The sequence below is a fragment of the Poecilia latipinna genome, unplaced genomic scaffold (assembly GCF_001443285.1).
Source record: "Poecilia latipinna isolate Pla-1442-1.1 unplaced genomic scaffold, P_latipinna-1.0 Scaffold1881, whole genome shotgun sequence".
Lineage (NCBI taxonomy): Eukaryota > Metazoa > Chordata > Actinopteri > Cyprinodontiformes > Poeciliidae > Poecilia > Poecilia latipinna.
The window spans coordinates 64,568-90,521 of NW_015114497.1; the positions used below are offsets into that span (position 1 = coordinate 64,568).

At 38.4% G+C, this 25,954-nt stretch overlaps 3 protein-coding genes across 12 annotated transcripts in view; 2 read left to right on the forward strand and 1 right to left on the reverse strand.

Moving 5' to 3' along the window:
* Positions 1 to 461: 461 nt before the first annotated feature.
* ssuh2rs1 (ssu-2 homolog, related sequence 1) lies at positions 462 to 9,896 on the reverse strand. Of its 5 annotated transcripts, XM_015015079.1 has the most exons (14): positions 9,765 to 9,896; positions 9,617 to 9,661; positions 9,458 to 9,525; positions 7,421 to 7,522; positions 5,301 to 5,376; positions 5,050 to 5,179; positions 4,868 to 4,928; positions 4,383 to 4,504; positions 3,769 to 3,831; positions 3,593 to 3,675; positions 3,400 to 3,492; positions 3,040 to 3,145; positions 1,596 to 1,703; positions 462 to 1,497 (listed from the first exon to the last, which is right to left on the reverse strand). In XM_015015079.1, exons 2-14 carry the CDS (start codon positions 9,637 to 9,639, stop codon positions 1,357 to 1,359), a joined length of 1,176 nt encoding a protein of 391 aa, XP_014870565.1. In that variant the 5' UTR covers positions 9,640 to 9,661; positions 9,765 to 9,896; the 3' UTR covers positions 462 to 1,356. The 5 variants fall into 5 exon arrangements, with proteins under 5 accessions (XP_014870565.1, XP_014870564.1, XP_014870566.1 ...); XM_015015078.1 differs by lacking the exon at positions 9,765 to 9,896 and having other exon boundaries at positions 9,617 to 9,753; XM_015015080.1 differs by lacking the exons at positions 9,458 to 9,525; positions 9,617 to 9,661; positions 9,765 to 9,896 and adding exons at positions 8,120 to 8,187; positions 8,271 to 9,412.
* Positions 9,897 to 11,898: 2,002 nt separating this feature from the next.
* Positions 11,899 to 14,497, forward strand: rpl32 (ribosomal protein L32). The gene is made up of 4 exons (XM_015015083.1): positions 11,899 to 12,003; positions 12,594 to 12,694; positions 12,792 to 12,973; positions 14,320 to 14,497. Exons 2-4 carry the CDS (start codon positions 12,599 to 12,601, stop codon positions 14,447 to 14,449), a joined length of 408 nt encoding a protein of 135 aa, XP_014870569.1. The 5' UTR covers positions 11,899 to 12,003; positions 12,594 to 12,598; the 3' UTR covers positions 14,450 to 14,497.
* A 1,661-nt stretch (positions 14,498 to 16,158) lies between these two features.
* Positions 16,159 to 25,954, forward strand: part of LOC106934908 (glutamate receptor-interacting protein 2-like) — a 37,075-nt gene continuing 27,279 nt past the window's right edge. The window contains exons 1-3 of one of the 6 annotated variants that reach the window (XM_015015073.1): positions 16,159 to 16,630; positions 21,934 to 22,008; positions 24,044 to 24,182. In XM_015015073.1, coding sequence (XP_014870559.1) covers positions 16,441 to 16,630; positions 21,934 to 22,008; positions 24,044 to 24,182 — 404 coding nt within the window. In that variant the 5' untranslated portion in view covers positions 16,159 to 16,440. Of the gene's footprint in view, positions 16,631 to 18,032; positions 18,607 to 21,933; positions 22,009 to 24,043; positions 24,183 to 25,954 lie in introns of those variants that run through there. The other 5 variants (XM_015015068.1, XM_015015070.1, XM_015015069.1 and 2 more) reach the window with 5 other exon arrangements.

Below are 25,954 nucleotides of genomic sequence, written 5' to 3' on the forward strand. Positions count from 1 at the left end.
TTTCTGCTCTTTTCCGAGAGCCGGCTCTTGTGGCTCGTCTCCCAAAGAAGACCGGGTGTTCTTTCGGCTCCCAAACGGCTCTTTATCATCGCCAGCCTCGTATTTCAGTATAACTTGGGAAATAGAGATGTTTTGCATGACAAATCCTTTTTACATTCAATGAAGCCTTATAATTCCTTGATATTATGCATTTGCTCTGCTACAAAAGTACACATTATTACTTTGGTATATTTTAATCAAAAACAAATGAACATTGCAAACACATCTACCAAAGACCCATAATAGTAACATTATTTTTTTCTCTTTCATTCTCTCTCTCCACTTCTCCTATGGTATGCTGTTCATTGCACTGCTGTGTTTGCAACCCCGCCCCTCATAATGAAAAAACGGCTCTCAGTGAAGAGCCGGCTCTAATAGCCGAAACGTTCACGACCGACCCCATCACTAATGTCGACACAATGTTGCAAAAATAGCCTTTATTTTAATGCAAGAATTTTAATATAAGCGTCACAATATTTTCTTACAAACAGAATTTTCATGTTACATGAAATACATTGTTGTAAAATACTTGCATAATGTTTAATGGAAATCTCTACATTTAGAATACATGTGCCAGTTACTGTTACAGACTAAATTGAAATGGATATTAAATGTGAATTGCTTCATAAAGATCCATCGATTTACATAAATGCAAAGTAATGCAGATTAAATCTTATTTTTTCTCCAATAAAGTGGTGTTCTTCATTTATTTTACAACAAATTCTATCATAAACAAAAGTAGAAGACAATCTGTTAAATCCATCCAAACAACAAAACACGGACAACATAAAGATTAACATGCAATATCTCCATGAATTTGTACTTTGCTGGGGTGGGAAAAAAAGACAAAACAGATACTTTCCCAGTGCACCTCATAGTGGTCTTTTTCTTAAATTGCCTCACTTTGTAATGTCAGCGCAGGTGGTTTCAAAACCTTTAAACTCGTAGATATCATTAAGAGTAATAGTGTCATTACACATTTGTATCAACATTAATACTGTCTTCTGCATGGTGCGCAGATAACAAAATGGTCCCTTTAACCTGGAAGCAAATATATTTTGTCAATTTCTAACAAAGACACAAAATTATGGATTTGTTAAATTACCAGATTGCCTAATTTCAACTTTGATAAACTTTGACGAGGTGATGCAGCTGGTCCACAACTGCTGCCTCAGTTGACGCTTTTTCCAAATTATTTAGTTGACAACAGTAATTTGACTCCCTATTCAAAAATGTCTCATCTATGTTTTAAAGGATTTTGTAAATAGTTGATTTCTTAATTTTGTTTATATAATCAGAATGCTATGTTCATCTCAGTTACATTACAGAGCAGCAGCAGGTAGCAGGATAGTCATCCGTATGAACTTTGAACTCATTTCCGTACACAAAGTAGACATATGTTTTTCCTTTCCATGTGTAGGTGACCTTTGTGATGGGGATCAATTCAATGGTTTGACGCTGCAGACAAAAAAGAAAAAACAAAACAAAACAAAAAAACAAATGTGAACCTTTTGTATGGCAACAAACCTCCATTATGTGATAACATCTTTGAATACCTGTTGTAGAATACGTGACGTCCGTGAGAACTTGCCCTGATGATCCCCAACAAGGCGCTGTGCAGCCTGCACTATCATAGGGTCTGGGAAGCCCATGACTGGATACACCTGTAGAGGGTATTAAATAAATATTTTTGAAGTGGTGTCACTGTTTAAGGGGCATGCACAGACATTTGTCAATGTAAGTGAAGGAAATGCATTCAGTTATGCTTCAAGAGCTCCTGGTGGTTTCCACCACTCTCACACAGGATGCAGTCAGTCTCGTTGCGAGAAGCTGTTTGACAACTTGTTTTTCACAGTTTTGGGACAATTGCTGCATGTAAAAAATACATGACTTACATGGCCTTAGCTCTAAAAGGGTACAGTCTGTGTCTAATATTTAAAATTTTGTTGGTTTACCCTATAGACATATGGTTAAGATAAAAATAAATAGTGCACTGTGGTGTCTACAGTGAAAAACGTATTTGCCTCACTTTGTTTATTCTGCTTTTGCCTGTTAACAGACTTCCAGGTTCTAGAGCAGGGATGGGCAACTCCAGGCCTCGAAGGCCGGACACCTTTAACTTTTAGATGTGTCTCTACTTCAACACACCTGAGTCAAATAATGAGGTTGTTAGCAGGACTCTGGAGAACTGGACTGCACTTAGGAGGTGATTCAGCAGTTGGATTCAAGTGCATTGGACCAGGGAGACATCTAAGAGTTGCAGGACACAGGCCCTCGAGGACCAGGATTGCCCACCCCTGTTCTAGAGCAAACTAATGTTATCAGTAAAAACAAAAACAAAAAAAGAGAAAATACAAAATGCACAATTGCTGCAATGCATTTGTATTTATTTTACATTGCTGCGAAGGCATTTTGACACACCCATTAATGTAGAACTATTTTCATTTAGCCAGTTTTTGCAGGATTTTTGAGGATGAGCAAACTGTAAGGTCATGTCACAGAAACACAATTGGAAATAAGTCTGGACTTGGACTAGGCCACTCTAAAACATCAATTTTCTTTTAGCCATTCAGAGGTGAATATATATATATATATATATATATATATATATAGTAAATAAAATAAAATAACCACTACATGCTTTTCAACTTTAACCAACTTAACCATGTCAGTATTGCCATTTCCATCGAGTTAGCTATGTACACAAGCATGTAATGAGGAAAGAGAAACAGAGGGGACCTCCAGGAAAATAGATAGACAGACAGACAGACAGATAAAAGTAAACAAATGCTAATAATGGTAGTTAATCTTGTATAGAGGGAAAGTTAAATTGTCTTGAAAGCACAGGGAGTTAATACGTTTTAATAGTACTATAACAACATCCATCAATGAAAAGATTAATTTATATCAGGCAACAATTTCACCTCTTTCTAAAGACCTAAATATATAATGTTGCCATATTTTTTTTTTTACAAAAACAAAATAAAAAGGAGAATTTACCAAGTACTGAGAGTCCCTGAAGAGCTCCTTGCCTGACACTTGACTAAGGTTTGACACCTGAAGACCGCTCGATTGTTCAACAACATAATTGTCAGAGTTGTTTGTCCTGCAAGCACAAACACAACTGATCACTTTACAACATCTTCAGATGCTGGAACCACCTCAGCAAACTCCTTCTAATATAGAGGAGCCTTCTGTAGGCCCCCATCACCAAGGCTGAGCTTGGTCACCTTACAAAGCTACTTCTACATAGAATCTCATGTTTTTTGGTTCTGCTCCCTGCTCTCTCTGAGGGTTAGAATACAAATGGATCAGGAAATCAAGAGCTTTGGTAGATAAACATGGTTAACAATACTCTACCATTTCACAGTGAGGCAGATGAAGACCAAAAGCTGCTGTTTTCCTCGACATGTGGTACATTGCGTTGATCCTTGCCCATGACATTGTGCACAACTGAAACAAAAGAGAAACTTTCAAAATACAAATACAGCATTCAGCAGAGTTCTTTAAATATTCCCCATTGTCGTAAAGTCTTTAGGAATAAAATGCATACTTTTCCCTCCCTCTTCCGCTGCAGTGATGGCATCGATCATCTCCATGACGAAAACCAGATCCATTACACACCCAACACACTTTCTGTTGAAGAAAAAAAAAAGGGAAGAGAGACACTTTTGATTTTATCACACTAAAGAACTTCCAATATTTCCTAACTGAGTAGAAAATACTTACATTACCAGAGCCTGCACAGTCTTTGCATGGTTTCTTCCCCATTCCCACACAATCATGGCAAGGCTAGAACAACAGAATAAACAACACACGTGTTTGTCATTTAGAAACATACATCAGGTAGAGTATATTCAGAATGAAGCTAGGTTGTGTAATAAAATATTATTTTGATAATTAGTGAAACACCGAGTCAATCAGAGAAATGTGTATTTGTCTGTTAGGCCTTTATGTAGACAATCAGATTAACAGCAAAATCATGTATCCTCAGAGAGCAGGCTAGAGAGAGTTTAGGGAAGGAAGGAGAGGAAGAAGTTAAACTTAACACAATTCTCTTTAATATCTTCTTCAGTCACATACACAGCAGCTCTGATCCAGCCCCCTCATCTCAGGGAATCTTTTTCTCAGGCTTCTTACAAAGGAATACCTATTGCCCTCAGCCAAAACCCAGTTCAAAGAAGTTTTGCTAAAGAAGAAAAAAAAAAAAAAACTGAAGCCTTCGTTACCATAAGACTAAAGAAAGAATCCAAACATAAAGAATTGTATAAAAATACATGTGTAATGATGTTTACAGGGAAAACTCCCCCCCCCCCCCATCATGCATGATTTGTGTAGCTTACCTTCATAGAAGAGGTGTAGGGAACCTTCATTTTCTGTTCGCCGTCCACAAAAAAAGTGGGTGCTTTGGCCGGAAGGTCCCACGGTCCTGGAGGTTGCTGAACATAGGCGTCCACTGGCTGGCCTGATCAATATTAACAAATATAAACTGTCATATGGGTCAAAACATTATGAATTAACAAAATAAACAGCCCCGAGTATTTAATTAATAATCTGTACACTTTTACACTTATTACATTAACATGGCAGAATGCCACATTGTGAGCTGCAAGAACCCACAGCAGGAATAGTGACAAGCATCTAATGGAAACTTGTGGTTGACCAAGTGTGGTTGGGCAAAAAGGCTTCTTCCTTGTTTCCTGTGTACGTGTACCACTTTTGTGTTGAGTTTGTGTGGTGGTGGTGGTTTAGGTGTAGGCCGTTGGTCCAACTGTCACAGTCACCCTATTATTTTTTTTGAAGACATTAGACATTAGCAGAAACACACCGTGGAATGGCTCATGGCTCCACTCTGTAGATCTGGATTCAGTAAATGTTTCCAGGCGATACTGCAATAAAAAAAAAAAATTAAAAAAAAGAGTAGGAAAAATCTAATGAGCCACAACCGTTCACTTTTATTCAGTTCTCACAGCTTTTTTCAAAACATTTCTAAATCACAAACTCTCTTACCCTGTAAGTATTGAATGACTCCATGTTGATGATAACACCGTCCTTTACTGGCGCAGAACTGTAGCAACATTTGCTGGAAACATACAGGCTAAAGGCATCCCTGGCAGTATCTTCACTTATAGACGGGATACTGCAAGCAAGAAGCAATAATATGCAACATGTCACACACATTGGAATATCTACAAATTAACTAACAGCTGTCTTAAATATCCTAATCCTAATTAAAAGAAGGGGCATGGTGTCAGCATTACTTCCAGTGTGGTTGTTCAGGTCCAGGTGAAGGCTGGGGGACTGGTTGAGCAGGCATGGGAGGTGGAAGAAACCCACCTGTAACAAAAATTAAAAGTCCTTTCAGTGAGGTTTCTTACTTTATTCGGGAAAAGAATATTTGATCTCAGATGTTATTGTCCAAAGCCTCTTGTAAAGGAACAGTTTTCATCTACCTGGACTGTATTACTGTTTCTAAATCTCCAAAAGTGTTTGTGAATAAGCATAAACGGATATGCTTATTCACATAATTGTGAATCAACCATTACTCTTTGGTGTTATTTCACTTCAAGTTATATCCAAGACTTTTATTGCTGAATACATTTAACTACCAGTAAATTCAATAATCGGGTCACATTGTATTAATAGACTGTCTGCAGATTGCTTATTTTTTATGAGTCACCACCAAAAAGGCAAACAGTTGAAAAAGCAGTAACATATCCTATTTTTTTATTTATTTATTTTTTTATTTTTTTTGCAATTATTAATGTGTGAAATTGGCAGGATAAGCCTCAGTTCCTCCATGGTATTCGTCAAGAAAGTTTTGGACTGCTCCCTCCAGTGTGCATACAGTTACAAACAGTTGCTACTGTCTTTATCTTATCTTAAGGAGAGATAAGGAGGGGGGGATAAGATAAGATAGGATAAGATAAAGATAATAGATCTTCTTGTAAAAAATGTATTGTATTGTGAATGGAAATTAGATGGTGATGGGGATGTACTGCCAATCTGACATTTGTGTTTTTATGTTGTTGTTTTTTTTCTTTTTTTGTGTGTTTGTTTTGTTGTTGTTGTTTTTTGTTTGTTTGTTTTTATGTATTTATGACTATTGTCCTTTTTGGGTGTGCTGTTTTCATTGTCGTATTGCAGTTTAGCCATTGCTTCCTAAACAAATTTCTCCTTTGGGAGACTAATAAATAATTGTACCTTAACTTAAGTAAAAAGTGTTGGCATTAACCTCCAGAAAAAGAATTAAAGCATCTTAATCTTGAGCGATGGTATGCATGGATGGTTAGGGTCTCATCTTGTCTAATGCCGACACAGTTGTACTCTGTCGCAGTAACAAAACACCAAAGCCAAACAGCATTACTCTTATTTGACTGATATATCCGCATTCTAATACCGACCTTTGACCGTAAGATATGGATCAAGACCGAAAGAACAAGATTAAAGATACGAGTTTCTGAAATCACCCAGCCTAACCCTACAGGTCAGATAAGGTCAGGAGCTCACTCATCCAGTGGCACACCTTGGAGTACAGCCAATGCTGAACATTGTTATGACTTGTTAGGATTGTCTATAGAATTAATTTCTACAAGTTTGCCATGCTGTTTCTAATGTAAAATATACATTTTAACCGTTTTTTTCTTTAAAGAAAAAAAAAGGTCATCAAGCTCTTGCCCTGTGGTATCAGCTGTTCATTTTTGTCTTTCAGACAGACAAGATTAGCATTTTTCATTTGGTTAGTATAAATTTTCTACAGTTTTCTCAGCAGTTATGTTGTTTTAATGTTAAACTGATGAAAAAACGGCCAACTCCTTTTCTTTGCTCTGTTATGTTCTTTTGCTGCTTTCTTTTTATGCATCATCACCAGCAATTGAGACTATCACTCTTTTGATCTCTCTCTTTAGTCTGACCCTTTAATTCTGTTTTTAACCATTTCTCTTTCCTAAACAGCCACTGGCATAACTTTTTTGTCTGCTAGTACTATGTCATTAACTATATTAAGCTTATTTGCAGTCCCTACAATTGTATTGCTGGCTCAGAGCTTCTTAGTGTAATCACGTTTCTTTCCTAAACTGGACCTCAAAAAGAGTAATTGGTCTTTTAATTTGAAGGTATTTTTATTTCAGAACTCCTCTGTGAAAAATTTGGAATTGAAGAAAGGTATTGGTATATTTGTACCCGATGTAGATGTGCTTATAGTGTGAAGTGCATTGACATAAGATTTCTTTTGACCTGGCACCAATTAAAAAACATAAATCTTAATCATCTGTAATTAAACATATTGTGTTACTATGTACATCTCGTGTTGTTTTTACTTTAAAACTCTTGTTTATGAATTATGAACAATGGGTTAGTGGGTTGGTATATCTTACTGTACCTCCTCCCGCCATCGTCCCTTCATATCCAGGCATGTTGTCAAACATACCGGCCGGAGGAGCGCTAGGGCCCGGATGCTCCTCCACGGGTGGGGCAAACATTGCTAAATCAAAAACAGGAACAACCAGTCCAGTCAGAAACAGATGCAAACTTTGAAATATGATTTAAATTGTTGTTGCTTTTTAAGGTTTAAGGTCAGCAAAAGGGGAGTCAGGTGGCCATTTAACCCAAGTCAGCAAAAGCCATAGAGCTTGAGATTTTCAAATGAATACATGTTCCTTCATGTCAAAATCCTCAGACGCTGTGACTTACCGTGCCCTTCTGTTATGGTGTACATCCGACAGATTTCCGAAACCCAAAGCCTGATTTATCTGAAGCTTCCTGGTTAATCTTAATCCCTCAGTCTGTAAATATAAGTGAGAAACTCGAAGCTCTGAAATTTCAGCAATTCCAAAAATATGGATTTGCTGATTCCATCTTTCAGTCAAATGTCTGTAAATATGAGGGAGAAACTCGAAGCTCTGAAATTTAAGCAACTGCAAAAAAATGTTGCCACCCATCTCCAGATGTTACGTCACCGGAGGGACCTAAGTTACTACGCAGAACTCACCCATAAAAAAAAAAAAAAAAAAAAAAAAAACTCCAAAACTCGTTTTGTGCTCAGGGTGTAGTTGAAACACGGGTTTGTAGGAGGTCATACCTGCTGGCCCCACTGCTGCTGGTATGTAACCTGGGTTGGCAACGCCGTGATTTTGGTGCTGACCATGGCTGAAACGCGTTGCGGTAAAACGAAAAGTTAAGCAGCAGTTTATAACTTTTGCTCTAAATCGAAAGCATGAAGCGACCCTCACCTCGTTAAACGCTGATAATCCATTTTGCGAGAGCACGGTGACAACTGGATTTTTGACCGATATTCTCTCTGGATTTCTTTTCCTGTCTCACCCAGCTGTCTGCTTGTTGGTTCCCCTCCTTTATTCGCCCCTAACTATTACTGCGGCAGTGACGGGACCTGATGTCCGGATGCTTCGCAATACAGAGAAAGTTCAGCAACCTAAGTCCAGGATCCGAAGTCTTTTTGAGTGGAGCTTGAAGCGAACGGAGATATTTGGGTGGGATTTGTATTGTTTTTTTTTTTTGTTTGTTTGTTCGTTTGTTTTTTAAGTTATTTTACTAATATATAGTTATTTTTAAGGGTTTATTTATGCTTTGGCAACTAGGTTTTTCCTTAAGAGACCGACAATAAAAACTAAACTGATTTTCATTTCAAAATAAAAGCACTGACGTATGAGATATTTGCATGTATTCGCATATTTGAAGTGATAACATACAAAATAATAGGCGAAGAAAAACATTTAAGATTTAAGCAGCCCTCGATTTACCAGCTTAACATGGGTTAACTATAGTCATTATTGAGCTAACATTATGCACGTAACAGGAATCCTCGATTTACACGGTTTGTTTGAAAGAAATTTGTACAGTTTATTTATTTATTTATTTTTTATTTTTTTTGCATTTGACTGTGATACACCGTGCAGCACTGCACGTTTCCAGCCGGTGTTATCCACAAAAATAACAGGTGTGGCAAAAATGTAGGTGTACGCTCATGCTGCGTTTGAAGACGTCTCAGACAAACACGGTATCGCTTCTTAACTACAGATTAAACAGTTGTAGCGACTGAAAAATGTAAGGCGCACAGATAGAGGAAGTGTGGGGAGCATCCATGTATTCTGTAGGGCCACGATTAGTTCGACATGGACACTGGCCCTTATCTAACTGACCTGATCCAAATGAAGCTTTGTGGGTTTATCTATAAGTAATACGTCCCGCAGCCGAAGCTGTAAACTGAAATCTTGATGTAACTGTTAATTTATTGTGTGAGCGGCCCGAAGATTGCTGAATTCTCAACACAATCACGTGGCCACTCAAAAGGAGATGTGACGTCACCGGAAACGAAAGTTATGGTGACCTGTTAAATTAATTTAAAAAAGACAAATGCACCGAATGAAGTCGAAATTCAAGTTCGTAGCTCATAACCTACCCGCTGCTCCTGGCGCGGCTGGCATGTAACCGGGATTGGCGATGCCATAATTCTTGTACTGCTCACCACTGAAATGAGAAAAATGAAACTAAAATTTAAGCAACAGAGTACTGTGAAATAATAATAATTTAAAAAAAAAAATACACAAACAATACTTGCCTCATTATAGGCTGAGACTCCATCTTTCGGTCCTTCGTCCGGCGGCTGAAACAGGAAAAAATAAACAGCGTCCTAACAAGAGCTGTGACCTACTCCCGATGAGGAAATGTCGGACAACTCATCGTCATGTGACAACAAAATGATTTACCTTTAATCACACAACACCGTTTCCCACAGCTACCGCCCCTTAAATCTGGCACAAAAATAGTAACTTTTATTAAGGAAATCTGTGAAGTGAAAAGGTGCACATACCAGTCTTCACATCTGATCAGGAAGTGTAATGAACCATAATGAACCATATATGTCGAAAGAGGCCGACAGGGAGATACATCTTAGAAATCCTTCTCTCAATGATTAACAAAAAGTTTGTTCATGCAGATAAAAGATATCAAGCCAAATACATTGTTACAATTCGACAACAGGAAATTCCAGCGGCAGCTAAATTCAGTGTAGTATCTCAGATTTTTTTTTTTGTCCAGTGGTTTAGCCTGTGGGACACCACATGGAAATGAAAAGTTATGAAATCCAAGCAATCTGCACATCTTCACACAATGACTGAACCAGGGGCTTCTCAGCTACAAGACATCAAACTCATAAAAGCAGAAAGAGCTGGAGCTCACCCAGCGATCAGTTTTCAGCTTTAAACTTCATGAAGACAAAAAAAGGTATGTCAGTTGCAACCAGGTCAAATTTTACATGACCCATTAGCATGTCCGGACGATTGAAAAGGCACTCTGTGATCCATTGTGTAATATTGCTGAACTCTAAGGGGCTTATGATGATGATGATGAAGTTGGTATCTGATCTGATTTTTATGATTCTGCCTAAATTAAAAGCTTTTGTTTTGTTATTCTTCAGGGAGTCTGGAAAAACATTTGACCAATTGTAGTTCAAAATCTTACATGTTTAGACTGCTCAGACATTCTGGATTGTATACTGAACAGATTTTTTTTAAACACAGTTTAAAATAATTCTGTTAGTCAAAACAGAGACAAAAACAATTTTTCAATAACAAATACTATAAATAAGATCTTGAGATCTGTGGAAAAGATATTTAGTGTTGTCAAAAATATTACTGAAATCCATAGTTTCACTAAATTAAATATATATTTTTTTCTATGGGCTTTGTCAGGAGAGTGGGTTTTTACATTAAGTTGTGTGGTGCACCACTGAAACATCAATTCCAAAGCTAACATTTTGTTAACATTTAATAAAAATATTAAAATTAGCAACATTGAAAGTCATGCATCTATTAATATAACCTTCTTAATACCTCACATACTGAAATGTTCACACCAATTATGTACCTTACAGCCACTGTTGAACAAAGCAAATAACACTGACACAGACAGTTGTGTGCATGTTAATTTACAATTCATATTTCACTTAATATTGAGATTTCTTCTTATTTTAATGCTCTGATTAGTGTTCTCCAGACAGGACATTATGTTCCCCTGAGAAAAGGGCAATGGATCCCACTGAACATACAGAACTCTAACTGGCACAGACATTATGGTGACACAAATAAAGGGAAGTAGAGAAAGAACAAATGAATCTTTTCTTGTGATGCAGGGAAGCTTTAATGGACTGTTAATGTCAAAATGAGAATGAATGAAACAGAAGTAAAAGCAAAAGGCAGAAGTCAAAAAATAAAAGTAAGAGTCTATTTAAAAACAACTAATCAAATTTTAAATCAACACCTTGGAGTCTTTCAGATCCAACACTGGCTTACAGTTGTTCATCCTGCAGACTTCCACAGGAGCCCACCACAGAGGAGGAACTAAAAATGGAACTGAAATGTCCACTGGATGACACACACGTTTACCTGCACAACCCAGACTGATATTATTGCGTTAATTATGATAATCAGTGAGGAACTTCTGATTTGACAATGTGAACTGCTGTGACAATTGTCACTGTTGTCAATCTCAAAGTCTTGGCTGAATGTCTAACCGCCAATGGCTCACAGATATCACTTTGTATTGGTGCGCTGCTTTGGATCAGATGTTTGACGGATTAGGGATCAGAGGACTGTCTCTCCTATAAAGAGTAATTTGATGTAAAGCAAGTTGAGGTACTGACTGGCTCAGTCAAACAGAAGCCAATCCGTGATAATGTACCCGAACAATCTTACGATTTTAGCTGATTAGCCAAAGATATTATTATCTGAGGTGAAACATACAATATAGCTGTTTGACCGGACTGTTGATATGGAGGCTCTCCATAATGGTTTGACAAATTATTTGAAAATGAAACGTTTATGTGCCGAAAAGAGTTTACTGTTCTTCACAGAAAAATACATTACCCATAAGGCATTGCCAGATTTGCGGAAGTCCTTTTCTTTCTTTCCGCCGTCGCCGAAGTCCCTTTTGGATTTAGATCGGCGGGTGAGTTGAGAGAATCTAACTTAATCCTCATGAATTTCGCCATCATCGTATTAACCAGATGTTGATAATTTGTTATTGACCTCCATCATTTACAGGATGGATCATATTAGCAGTAGTATCATCGGTTTTGTGTTGAATTTGCCCATACGGAGAGAAGTGTTGCTGTTGAAGTGGCTGTCCGGCTAGCACCCAGCCAAGGCCAACTTGTAGCATGGTTTATAGACAACATAAAAAAATATTGCCACATTTAAACACTGTCGATTAAGTATTATTCTGTTGGCCTCATATATACAAAATGTTAAATAAAAGCAGTACGGCCTGCTACACAGCCGAGCAGTCCTTCGTTGTAGCTAGCATGCTAACGTAGATCAACACGTTTAATTTGACTCACGCCGCTGTGATTGTGAACGATTGTAGGTTCGTAGTTTGAAAGCATTTTGCGTTTATTGTAATTTTATTCTTAGTGCTTCTGCAGTGTGCTGTTTGCACGCCGGTCAGTTAACGCTAATAGATGATCATATAAATATACTCCAACACCTGTCCTGAGCTGACGTTTTCTTCTAACCTTGCTTTGAATTGTTTGTCCACAGTCATCATGGCAGCCCTCAGGCCCCTAACAAAACCCAAGATTGTCAAGAAGAGAACCAAGAAGTTCATTCGCCATCAATCTGATAGATATGTTAAGATTAGGGTAAGTGTGGAAGGCAGGTCTTACACAATTTACAATGACCTCTCTTACTAAAGGCAAATTAGTGAGATATATTCTTTGATTTTACTTCTGTTAACAGCAAAACTGGCGCAAGCCCAGAGGTATTGACAACAGGGTTCGCAGGAGGTTCAAGGGTCAGATGCTGATGCCCAACATTGGTTATGGTAGCAACAAGAAAACCAAGTTCATGCTGCCAACCGGGTTCAAGAAGTTCCTGGTGCACAATGTCAAGGAGCTGGAGGTTCTGATGATGAATAACAAGTAAGTTGATCCAGTTTACAAGCTTAGCTGAGAAATGGCAAGGGTTGTTCTGGAATTTTTTTCTTAATATATTAAGATAAACTTAAAGTTTTTACTGTTTGTTTTACACAAAAGGTTTGCAAGGTTTGGTTAAATTAACTAATAATTAGGGAATTTGTTACACAAACTTTATTAGGGGATGATGCTTTAAAGAATTTCTTGTAAGTTGAGGTGGTATGAGATGGTCGTGATGATTTTTGGTAGAAGGCTATATTGCAGAGAAGACCGACCGTCACAGCAAAACTCAGATTATCATGTCTGAAATTTAGTTTCTATCATTGTAGTGTTTTTTATTATTCTTTCTTATGGTCTCAGATTTTTTTCAACAGGTTTAAGTCAGTTCTGTACTAATAATGTGTTTGTGCTATAACATTTTTTGAAATGTTTGTCTTAATTGAAACAAGATTTTATATAACTAGCAAAAAAAAAAAAAAGCAAATCTAAGTTTATTTCAAACATAATAAAAGTTATTAGCTTAAGTCTTACTTTTTAAAGAGCTCTCACATTAGAGTTGTCTGTTAGGTTTGTAATGACCACAAACTTTGTGCAGTTTCCTTATGAGGAATAGGGAGAGTAAAAATACATTTTCATTTGCATATGAGAAGATAAAGTCAAGGTCAGGTCACATGTCTGAACTCGTCCAGATGTTTGCTTGAGAAGGTTCGTCCAGATGTGAAAGTTCCTAATTTAGTTCCCATACCTGCATAGACAATGTTGGATCATATGCATTGCATTCATATAGCATGAGTTCCTAATCCTACATGAATGCAATGTTTATTAATTGTTTGTAATGAAAGCATTGTCCAGCTCAAGATGGAATCCCTCATTTAGTGACAACATTGTCTTTATTTCACTTAAGTAATAAGCAATTTGAGAAATAATTAAAAATTTATATTAACGCTAGTATTAAAAACCAAATAGTTGACCTTTCTATTGATAATTGCTGCATCTAGATATCCAAACTGATTTAAAGCAAATGATTTAATAATTGTCATATAAGGTAAGTTTACAAATTCTGTTATTATAATTTCCTTATTTATTTATTGTTGTAGTTCCCTAAGCCAGATACTAAAGCATTCATAACCACTGTTTATTTGGAAATTCTGCAAATATTGCATTTGTCTCAATTTATGGCAACTCTTATTGTGGAGCAACATCAGAACACGGTGTTGAAATGTTGTCCTGATATTAGCCATTTGGCTTTACACCAGTTTGCTCTTTGCTGAAAGTTTCTCATTAGTATTTCAGCAGTAGATTGTCCTTGTCTTGCACTGTAATCCTCAGTGGTGTGTTTTCTGCTCCTGTAGGACTCACTGTGCTGAGATTGCCCACAACGTCTCTTCCAAGAACAGGAAGCTGATTGTGGAGAGAGCAGCTCAGTTGGCGATCAAGATCACCAACCCCAATGCCAGGCTCAGGAGCGAGGAGAACGAATAAACTGGTTGTTCATAATAAACTCTTTAAAATAAAAAAATGGCTTCTGGACCTGTTGCCTTATTTCTTCTACTGCAGGACTGTTTTGTGGGTTTGCAAGGCAAACAAAGTTTTAAACTAAATTCAGTTTGAAAAGTTATTTTCTCTTAACTCGGATAATTCTTGAATTCTTGTGTGAATGTAAAAGCTCAGCTGTTAAAAATAACGGCTGCATTGCACATAGTAAGAGAGGTAGTCTTTTGTGTGTGCGGCACAAACTAAAGATAAAAGTGGTTTTCTTTGGGCATAGACTAAATGGGTGAGTCAGGTTTAAACAAAAAGGGACTTTATTTTTGAGACTTATGGTTTCCCAAAATTAAAGTCTCTTAATCATTTATTCTCTTTATTAAAAGGCATGGTCACAAAAAAAATAGAAGAAATAAAGACTTGAACTATTTTGATGTTTTAACTTTCTGAAATATGTGACAAAAATATTTAACTTTTACTTTTTTTTCTTTTAGATTTTCCTGTAGTGTGTAGTGACAACAAGCTTAAGATTTTACCATTTTTGGCAATCATAAATTGGTGCTCTTATTGCCTTTTAAAATTATATAGTAGGACATATTTTTCTTTAAATCATTTTTTGAACCCAGCAGGGTGAAATAAGAAATGACACCTGACACAACCTTTAATATCGGTCTTTATTTTTAGGGTAACTGTCACAATAGCGCCAACACTATGTCAAATAAAACTGTGAGAAATGACAGCTACTGAGCTAAACAAGAAGCAACCTTGGAAGGGAAACTATTAAACATGGGTGATGTTATTTTAAGAATAACAGTAAAAAAAAAAAGAAGGTAAAATTTATTTGTTACAATATAAAAACCAAGGTATTTTTGCTTTTAAAAGCATCAATAGTCGGCCTCAGAAAATGTTATTTTTCACATCTCAGAGACACTGGTGTTTTTAGCTCTTATTTGAGTGATTTGTCAGAAGACGTGAGGGATTTGGATTGCTTGTGAAATAAAAACAGATCTGAGAAATTTGTGGGACTCAGACGAGTAAGTTCAAAAGCCATTAAAATCTAAAGATTCATTTTCAAACCTAAAGCTAGAAGCAGAGGCTTCGTTGTCTGTGTCAGCATTAGTTCACCAGAGTGTCGGACAAGCTGTAGTGACGGTACATTTGGAGGGTGAGCAAATCATTAAAACCATTCACCATGTATGCCTGTTTGCTACTTTGATCTATTGATTCTTTTACTCACATTTGACTGCAGGAAAATAAAATTTTAGACAAATGTAACTCAGGTAAATGCAAAAGGCTTTTTTTTTTTTTTTTTCAAATTTCTTTTATTAGGAGAAGAAAAATGTTACCCAAAACAACCAATGCAACCTAAAAACAAAGTATTTTTTCTCTGTGCCATATCAAAGTCCTCAATTGATGGAGAGGAATAAATAGTGTAACTCTTGGAAAGTCCTTTGGTAGAAAACGTATTGCCAAATGGCCGCCAAGGTCCACTGAACATCTCCAAGATTGGGGGTTGTGTGTATCCTTGGATGACATTCGTTGCAGAAATTCACCATCAGATGACATTGTCCTGCATTTGCTCGCTCAGACTGCGCATTGTTTTACAAGGTAGAACGCCGAGTCCCTGCAGAGAAGGTTTCCATTGCATTCTGGCAGGCAAGCTGTGCCCCACAGCCGTGAACTCTCTGCCATCTGCTCCTGCAAAGCTGACATTGCCAGAGATGTAAAAACACAACATTTAGTCCGCCGGTCGGCTTATAGCTGCTTAGGTTAGGAAGAAACAGACTCAAAAAGGTTGGGAGGGGGCAAGTGGGGGGGAAACAGAGCGTTGCCCTGTTTGAGAACCTGCACCTGTTTGAGAAAGACTCACCTGACGGGACTGGATGTTCTCCAGAAAAGGAAAGGAGAGCACGTGAGCAGCAGGGCAGGCACAGGCTGCAAAGCAAGGAGTAGGACAAAATCCTGTTTTTGTTGTTGTTTTTGTTTTGATGGGTCAGAAAATGAATATGTCAGCAAGGGCAATGTTTGGAAAAGGGCACCTCGACCCCAAACAGCTTTCATTCGCCTTTCCTCAGACAGATTCCCTGAGGAAAGGCAGCCGGTGTGCTGGAGGAAGGAGGAAGATGTTCTCTTTTTCACTCAGATGTCGACTGGGCATCATCAGAGGGAGAACCAAAGGTAAAACAGATGGGGAAGCTTTACCTGTAGAAAATTGCTGTTAAATCGTCACGATGATTTAACTAGTTTGTGTGTATTTTTATAGATTGGTGACGTTTCTTTGCATGATTGTAACCTGGGATTTACCACTTTAAATGTTATTAGGTTGTTTTTGAGCTTCAGGTGATTTTATTATTATTATTTTTTTTACCCTGCGGCTTCCATCTGCAGCTGGAGCTGGCCGCCATAAGATGGCAGTGTGGTTGGTTTGATCAGGGGAAACCAGAGATTGCATCAATCGTAACTAGAGCATCAATTCAAAGTAAAAATGTTAACTGATTAGGGATAAATTACGCTGCAGTATTTTTCACCTCAGGTTTTGCTCCTACTATAGATTGAGTTTAATCAACTTCCTCTTTGTGAATCAATGCTATTTGTTCCTAGAGGATGTTTCTTTTCTTTTGTCCAACACTGTTTCATCTCACATTTCTTATTATCCTGCAGGAAATTAATTAGTTTCGCTCGAAAAGCCTACACTCACACCCACTGTAAATGGGGTATTAAGGACAACTGCCTCTAAGGAAATTGTCTAGCTAATGTGTACTGTGTCCACTGGAACGTCTGCGAATTATGCTGCTGGTTCTTTGTGATCACTTACAAAAACTGTTAAAGAAAAAAAAAGAAAGTGGGACGAAATATTTCCTCAGCGCACAGTCTGAATTTGTTGGTGTTGCATCTTGTGCTGTCATCTAAAATCTCGGTAGGGACAGCACTTTGTCTGCACTGAACCAAAACAAATGAGGCAGCGGAGGTTCAGAGGGGTCGCCCGTGGGGGTCAGGAAGCGGCAGGCGCTGGGACATGTGTGCATGACAAATGACCCCATCTGTGTTTGGGTTCGGAAGCGTCACTGGGTCGAGACTCACCAAGAGGTCATCTAAACCTTCACTCAATGTGGATGCTTTTGATTTTTACAAAGTTGCTCAGGTTTAAGTGTTGCATCTCTTCTCTTTTGGATATGATTTATTTATTTGCCCATGACTGCAATGTGAATCTATCACCAGTGTGGCGGCTGCTTTGTACTTAAAATCAGTCTCTACTACTGCAAGGCATGCAGGCAGCTGTTCGGCACAGGAATTTTGCATATGCATGTGTGTGCGTGTGAGTGAAAGAGTGAGAGAGACACACACCAGGACTGTGAAGATGCACGCTCTATAATGTGGGTACAGGATCTATGTGAGAAAAACGTGACACGGAGTCTGACAGTGAGTGTGCAGGTGGTGTTAATTGTGCCGACAGTTCGGTGTTGTGGTGTGCGCGCCACTGTGTCGTGTCTAATCTCAGTGTGTGAACTGTGCATGTGTGAGAGGGTGGGATTCAGGACTTGGTGGGATAAAGTGTGAGTTTGTGCGTGTCTGTGTGCACAGGGGGAGAGGGGGGCAGTGACTATCGTGTGTGGCTGCCTCACTGAGCCCCTCTGGCAGAGAGAAAGAGAGGATGAGCAACTCCTGAGCAAGAGGGAGAGAGAGAGAAGGGTTATGTGTGTGAGCTCATGTGAGTGTGTGAGCAGGGCATGAGAAAATCTCTGCCAAACCCACGAACCATTTGTAAGAATAGCTGGAAAAACGGGGCCACAGCGAGATGCCAAGAATAGGGCACAAGGCATTCCTCTCCCTGCTAAGGCTTTTCACAAACATCTCAGCTGATCTCAGAGGTTCCACTGGTGAGGACCGCAACGGATTCATCCTGCAAGTTTAAAAAGAAGAAGACTGGGAGACTGTTTGGAGGGACCGCATTAACCTTTCTCTTAACAAGCAGCATGGTTGAAGAAAATGTTGGAAGTGCAGAAGCAGAGATATGTTCCGCATCTCATGTGAGCGCCTGAGACCTGGACTATCAGGTGAAACCTCAACTCTTCACACACTAAGCTGAAGATCAACTTCCAGAGGAGCTGCAGCCATGCTGTGTGGTCTGAGGAGGGACACCAAGAACAGCATTGGTAAGAGGACCCCACTTTGATCTTTAGAGTCTGTAGGAGGTCACTGATCTGTGTTTCGTGAATGAGCGTTCCTCTGCGTCCGTCCGCCCCGCTGCAACGCCTGGTCAGTGACTGATAGACAGGAACAGATTTAGATGTGAGAGGACTGGGCCACCAGCTCGGCATAGCATCTTACTATATGTAATTAGAGCAGAAATAGCAACATAAACCAGATATGGGGCCGCCCACTTTTAAAAATAAAGTTTTACATCTGAAATAAGGATTATGGTTTCAGTGTCATGTCTGGGTTCATATTTAACCCTCGTTCCTGTTAAATATGAGACGGACGTCACGCAGTGCCCTTATTCAAACCAGAAGTTAATTAGCTCTATTTATTTATAAAGGAGGGATCATGCTTCTGCTCAGCCTCTAATTATATAAGCATAACTTGATTCAGCTACAGACTGGCAGACGGATAGATCAGTGCGTTATGCGTTGTTGTTGGGGTTGTGTGTAATCGACCCTGGCTCTCGGGGTGAGTGGTGGTTATTTTAAGCTGGAGGAGGATTGCTGGCCAACAGCTTGATGGTATAGTAACGTTCGGTCACGTGCAACTCCATCGGCTCAGTGCAACCCAGAGCTAATGCTGCCTTTTGACAGAGAGGACAGCTGCTGGACTGTCAGGGCCCCTGGGAGCCTGCATGGTTACTCTTCTGCTTTTGCCTTGCCTAAAGTGTTTGGGATGTGTCATTCACTTTGCGCGCGGGTGTGTGTTCAAATCAACTGGGCTCGCTGTTCGAGCAGAGGATGTGGGGAAACAAGTGAAATACCACCATCACGGATGTGTGTGTTCTCTACATCACCATGAAATGTGAATGCAGTGGAGATATTTTTGTGGTTGAGGGCTGAGTCATGCAGCTGCTGCAGCGGCTAACCTTTTTTTTTTTTTTTTTTTTTTCCCCCCAGTACTTCTAGTCTCACGTAGCTGCCCAAAGGTTTCAGATCACTGAAGGTTTGATGAAGGATCCATACCTCTGGGCTGTCTGAAGGTTTCAGCTTCAGCTGGACAGATGAAGACAGTCACTGTAGGCAGAGATAAAGGAGTGGACCTGATGTCCTGTGGCTCCTCTTTTCTAGGATTCAGGTTTGGCTGATGGACACAGAGAAGGGCTAGAAACACCCATAGTTTAGTTGATGTGGCATTTATTTTTTTAAACTGATAAACTCAAATTTAATGTGCATTCTTTAAAAAAAAATTAGTCGTTTCTGACCTCTTGGTTAGGTGACTGGGCTTCGACCTTGAACGTTACACACGAAATAGTGCCCTCCAGGGGTATTCACACCCTGGATCACATTACAACTACGACAAAATTTATTTATTTTATTTTATTTTTTTACAGAATTTTGCATAAAAGACTAAAACAAAGCAAAGCGATTGCTTTGAAGTCAAAGGTAAAGTAGAAAAAGTAGGAAAGATAGAAATCAGAAAGGTTTTAAGTTCAGATTGGATGGAAAGTGTCCATGACCATCAGATTTCAAATCCTTCCACAGTTTCTTAATTGGATTTTAGTTGGGACTCCAGCACACGCTTTGAGCTAAATCATCCTTTGTATCTGTGTCAGTGTGTTTAAAGTGGTCATCTTGCTGGAAGCTGAACCTTTGCCCTGGTGTCAGTCTGCTGCAGCCAAACAGGTTTTCTTCTATTTAGCTCAACTCATCTTTACATAAACCCAGAGCTTCATTCGTGTCTCACCGGGATTAAAACATCCCCACAGGGTGAGACTGCCGCCGTCACTGTTTTTATTTTATTTATTTATTTTTTGTTGTTTTTGAATTTTGTTATTTAGTGGAGATGGTGTGTTGAGGCTTTATGTGCACTGTTAGTTTTCCACCACATGAAGCATATTACACATTTGCCAACTGATCAATTTTGACCTCTTCTGAGAAGAAGAGAACTATTTTCCACATTTGCGGCGTGCTGTCTGCATGGTTCAAACTTTAAAAATGACCTGTTATGACTTTCTTGCCATCCAGTTATAAGGAAGACTAATAACTTAGTTCCCTGCAGTTCCTCCAAAATTACAGCCAGTCTCATAGCTTCTTCTCTAGAGTAACATGCAGTCCTCTTTCTATCTTCAGATAAAGTGTTCAAAGATTGGGTTCTTCTATTAGAACCTAACCCTGCTTTAGCCTTTTCTACAACTTTATTCCTGTCTTTTATGTTCCTTGGCTTTTCTAGGATAAGTTCATAGAAAAGCTATAATTAAACTGAGATTAAATCACAGTTTAAATATTACGAATTAGACGACTTTTGATGTTAGTTGCTTCCTCTTGATTTTCTTCAGGGTATCAATGGGAAGAAGAAGCAAATGAATACCAAATTCTTGACTTGAGCGTAAAAATATATTGAAAACCATTTTCAACATATTTGAAAGCGTTGAAATGGCTGAAAATGAAAATGTTTCTTTCATTGAACATTCATGCAGCTCTGTGTCAGTTAGTGGATGTAATGTGACAAAATCTGGAAGAGGCTTAAAGGTATATTAAGACTAATCAAATGAAAATGTTTCTTTCATTGAACATTCATGCAGCTCTGTGTCAGTTAGTGGATGTAATGTGACAAAATCTGGAAGAGGCTTAAAGGTATATTAAGACTAATCAATACACTGTAAGTTATGAAAAAGGTTGTGTTTTAAACCTTTGACAGCATGGTAACTCACGCTTACAGTCATTTGTTCCCTCTTGAAAATAAAACTCTGTCTAGGTTTTTCTTCAGGTGTGTAGAGTGATGTTTAATCCCTGTGCTGGACACCTGAAAAGGTCATCCATAGTGGACAGGATTACAGAAGCGCCAAGTCAGTTTCCTCAGTAGAGCTACTGCGAATATGGTTTCATTTCTGCGTTCAGGCTCAGATGGCTGGGGACTGACTCTGCTAATTTGTGAACCTTGTCAGAAATGGGCCCCAGTACGGGTGAGAAGTGAACAAAAATCTGTTTCTCTGCTGAACAGATTGAACGTTTTGCTGCTTTCCATAGCAGCTGCTGTAAATGACATGCAAATGATCTTTTTCTCCCCATCCAAAATCAGTCCATTAACTGCGTGCTGTTTCCATGCCCAAGTGGTTGCATACTTCAGCTCTTCTGCAAATGTATTCTTGTTTTTGAATGAATGTCTTTAAAGACTTTTTTTTGTTTTGTTTTGTCTGAATCACTGCTGCAGTACTTTCACTCAGGTTAAAGTTCAAAACACTGAGGTGTGGGTTTCTGTCAGGAATAGGCAGTCATGCTTATTTGTCTTTCTGCTGCAGTCTTTGCATAACCTCCTACACCTCCCCGCTGTCTCCTCAGATGAAGGACCATACTCCAAGGGGAGCAAAGAGACAACTGACCAATCGCATTCCTCCCGGGGGCGAAGCCTTTCAGGTACATTACAGTCAAACCTTACTTTGTTTCATGTGCCGTCTGAGTCACAAACCTCTTGGGTTGTCAAGAGGATAAAATCGCAGCAGTCTTTGTTGAATTGTGAATTATGTGCCTCTAGTGGTTTGCTTTGTCTTTTGCTGTAATAAATGCTTAGATAAGTCGGAAAAAAAATGCACTTGTGGCATACCTGTCATGGTACTAAACTGCTGTTGGCATGATGGACAAAGGGGAGATTTACCAGCACAGCACAAAGTGGACCACAAGACAGAATGAGTTCTCTCATGACATAATGAAAACACACATCAATTACAATTGTATTTCTTTTTCTTTCTTCCTTTTTTTCTTTAAATCAATGTAATAACAAAACTGGGCTTTAAAACTGACTTTAAATCATGACTAAAATAGGTCAATCCTGTTTACTTGATAAATTGTTAATGTTAAATAAATTATCAAGCTCTTGGTAGTTCTCTGATTAAGTAACCAAAACATAAGCTGAAACTCAGCAGGTGGCAATACATAAAAACTAAAGGCAAAATGTTAAAGCAGAAAGTAAAATCCCAATAAGCTCAATATTCTACTGCTTTCAGGAAAACGTTTTATGCAACAATTTAAAGTATAAGTCTCTTATTTATGATGTAACATATGTTCCGTAATGGACGATTTTTCTAAATGTGTCTGACTTTTTCACTTTGCAATACCTTGGATCCTTACTCTTTAAGAAATTTTGTTCTTTTCCTTGAAAGCTAAACCAAATCCTGATCTTTCCATCACAACCTGATAGTTGGGTTTTTTGTTTTTAACTCAAAGTGACAAAGAGCATTATCTTCAGGCATATTTGTCTCAGTCTCACCTACAAAAACAACATTGTCAATGAAGTCATTTGGTTTGTTCAAATAGTACTACATATTAAACTATGCTATTTTTTATTTTTTATTTTTTTGTAAAAAAGTAAGGGTTTTTGTTGCAACTTCTCCAAACAAGTCGTACTTGTTCAGTATTCTCTACTCATATTGACATGAACTTAACATTTAACATCTTGTGTGGAGTTTTATTTGTATAGTGGATTGCAAAAAAAAAAAAAAAACTCATACTGTTTCAAATTTTTACCATTTTATAACTTTAAATCCATAACTGACTATGTATTTTACTGAGATTTTATGTAATATAACAAAGCAAAGTAGAGCATAATTGTGGAGTGGGGTGAAAATGATACCTGGTTTCAAATATTTTCCACAAGAAAAAAAAAAATGAGAAGTGTGACATGCTTCACACACGTCTGGAACTGAAATAAGATGGTGATGATGTTTGTAACAGAATCAGATAATAAAAAAAATATTCTGAATTTTTAGCAGCTCACATAGTGCAACTTCAAACCTATTGGTGTCCTGCCAGTTTTAGAAGATCCCCTGTTCCATTTGTGGACTCTAGTAATTGCATTGTTTCATACCATACTTTCTAGATAAATGGGTACCACATTTATCTAGAGTGCATTGTAAGCAATAACCTTACAGAAGCAATAACCTTCTCTTCCCTTCTTGGTGTGGCGTTAAAACATCCCTATTGCTCCAAATCAACAAACTATGAAAACCTTTGGCTTTACAGCTTTGCTCACACCCAGTGTGGTAAATCAATCCTGAGTACTTGGGGAGTAGCACCTTGTTGACTTTATTATTCAAACAAAATCAGCATGACACTTATTAGTTTTACAAATAAGTGTTTTTCTTAAAGAACTATGGACATACATGTCACCTTGGCGTTCACCTACTTTAGCATTTACTTTTTATTTTTTTTTAATTTTCTTAAGCTTCTTACTTTCCTTCAGATTTCCACACAAATATTCTCTTTGGGATGCGAAGAAACAAAGAGAAGACAAAGTAGCTGGAAACTGTTCCCCGTGGTTGTATCTTAGAAAACATTTTCCGAAAAATTCAAAAAAAAAAAAAAAAAAGCCCTTCCATGCCTCACAGACAGGGCAGCTCTGTCAAGCAGAGGCTAATTCTTTCTGTGGGTCTGTGCCTGCGTCTGTATCTGTCAGCAGAGGAGTATCGAGGAGTGACCACGGTGGAGCTGATGAAAAGGGAAGGCAGCAGCCTTGGCCTCACCATCTCCGGAGGCTCTGATAAAGATGGCAAGCCCAGAGTGTCAAACCTACGGCCAGGTGGGCTGGCTGCCAGGTGAGATCTGTGCTCTGTGATGTGCTCTGAGCCTGGCAACGCCAGCAAACCGGTCAGGCATCCAGCTCTGCACACATGTTTTAAAGGCTGATAGCTGAGTCTAGAGTGTTGCTATTCAGAATGTTTTATTAGCCTTCTTCTTACACGAGACATTTCTTCACCTAAGACAAATCTGATATGCTATGGTGGTATGGTGGTTAAATCATTAATAAAGTATAACTAAGTTATTTCAATGCTAAAACAACAGATGTTAGCCAGAGGGAAGTTTTTAAATAAAACCTTTTTGTTCAGATGGTAATGAGATATTTTCCCCCAGTATAAACCAGATAGTTTTCTGTGAACAGAAAACAGAAAGATATTAAGATGTGATGTTTTCCAAGAGTCATCAAGGCCAACAATACAAGCATGTTCTTCAATGAACTGAAGTCTTGTATGTTCTCAAATTTTCTTGTTTTGACCTGATGCCTGAAATTTATATCGATTACAACAAGTCGTGTCTAGTCTAGCTCTTCGTAGAGCAAAAATCACACATGACTCTTTGGAGTCAAACATCTCCAACAAACTATTCTGGACCAAACCTAACAGAACCTAAACATACATCAGAGCAAACATGCACACCTTTCAGAATCCTTAAACCTCAAACATGACAAAGAAAACATGTTACTACCAAAAAGTATTTAGACCAGGAGAGAGAAACAGATGAAATGCCATGCAGAGCGCAGACCTGCTCAGAGGCACCTACTAAACACACTTTTCCCATTGACAGCATTTCATTTAAAGCAATAGAAAACTCATTTGATTATTGTTGCTCATTTAGAAAGTGCTGAAGACATTCACATTAAAGCTACCTTTTAGTTTCTTTTTCTATTTTATCTTGCACTTTATATGTTGCAATTTTTAGCTGTACAAATAAAATTTACTTATTTACTGTTTTCAATTTTAATAAGTCCACAATGCAGGTTAAAATCTATATTAGAAACCCTAATCCAAGAATCTTCTAGCCTTCTGTATATACACTTCAGTAGCATGGAAACGATAAATGTTTTATTCAAAGCCTGTTACTTCTACCTTGTTTGTGGGTGGGGTGAGGGATGGTGTGTCATCCTGCATGACACTGATGTGAAGAAAAAAAAAACAAAACACCCTCAGTTCAGCAAGAATGACACAATCCTTTGAAAATGTCCTGGCCAAATTATGTCATTTCTTGTCACGTCTAAGGGACACTATGCTAATTCTACCAAGCAGCTTGTCTTCACACAGCTGAGTTCACGCCTATGTGAAAGTACCCACTAATTTAATGGGTGCGGCACGCTGGGTCAGAACGGCTACGTGTGTGACGGCATTGGACCATCGTGACGTTCAACCCTGCTAAGCTTTGGAGGCTTCTCTGTCTGCTGTCACGGCTGATTGACAGGAGCCCAAAGGGTGAGAAGGGCAAGAAGGGCAGGACATCTATTTGATTAATTAGCTCTCCAGTGAGCGGCGCGTTGACTCAGAATGTCAGACGTGAGACATCATATAGTCATCTCTGTCAGTGTCAAAGAGGGAGAGACTGTCAGTCATCTTACTCCCAAATCTGTGTTGCTTTCTACACAGGTGTCCTTCTCTGTTTGCCTGCAGAGATGTTAAAAATCACATAACGGTGTTCCAGCTACAGCTCTGGTCATATGCTAACAGAGACTCACCATGGGCACGAATAGTATATTCATTTTAAAAGCATCTATTGATTTTTGGCATCAGTAGATGCCAAAAACAGTTGTTTTAACCATACA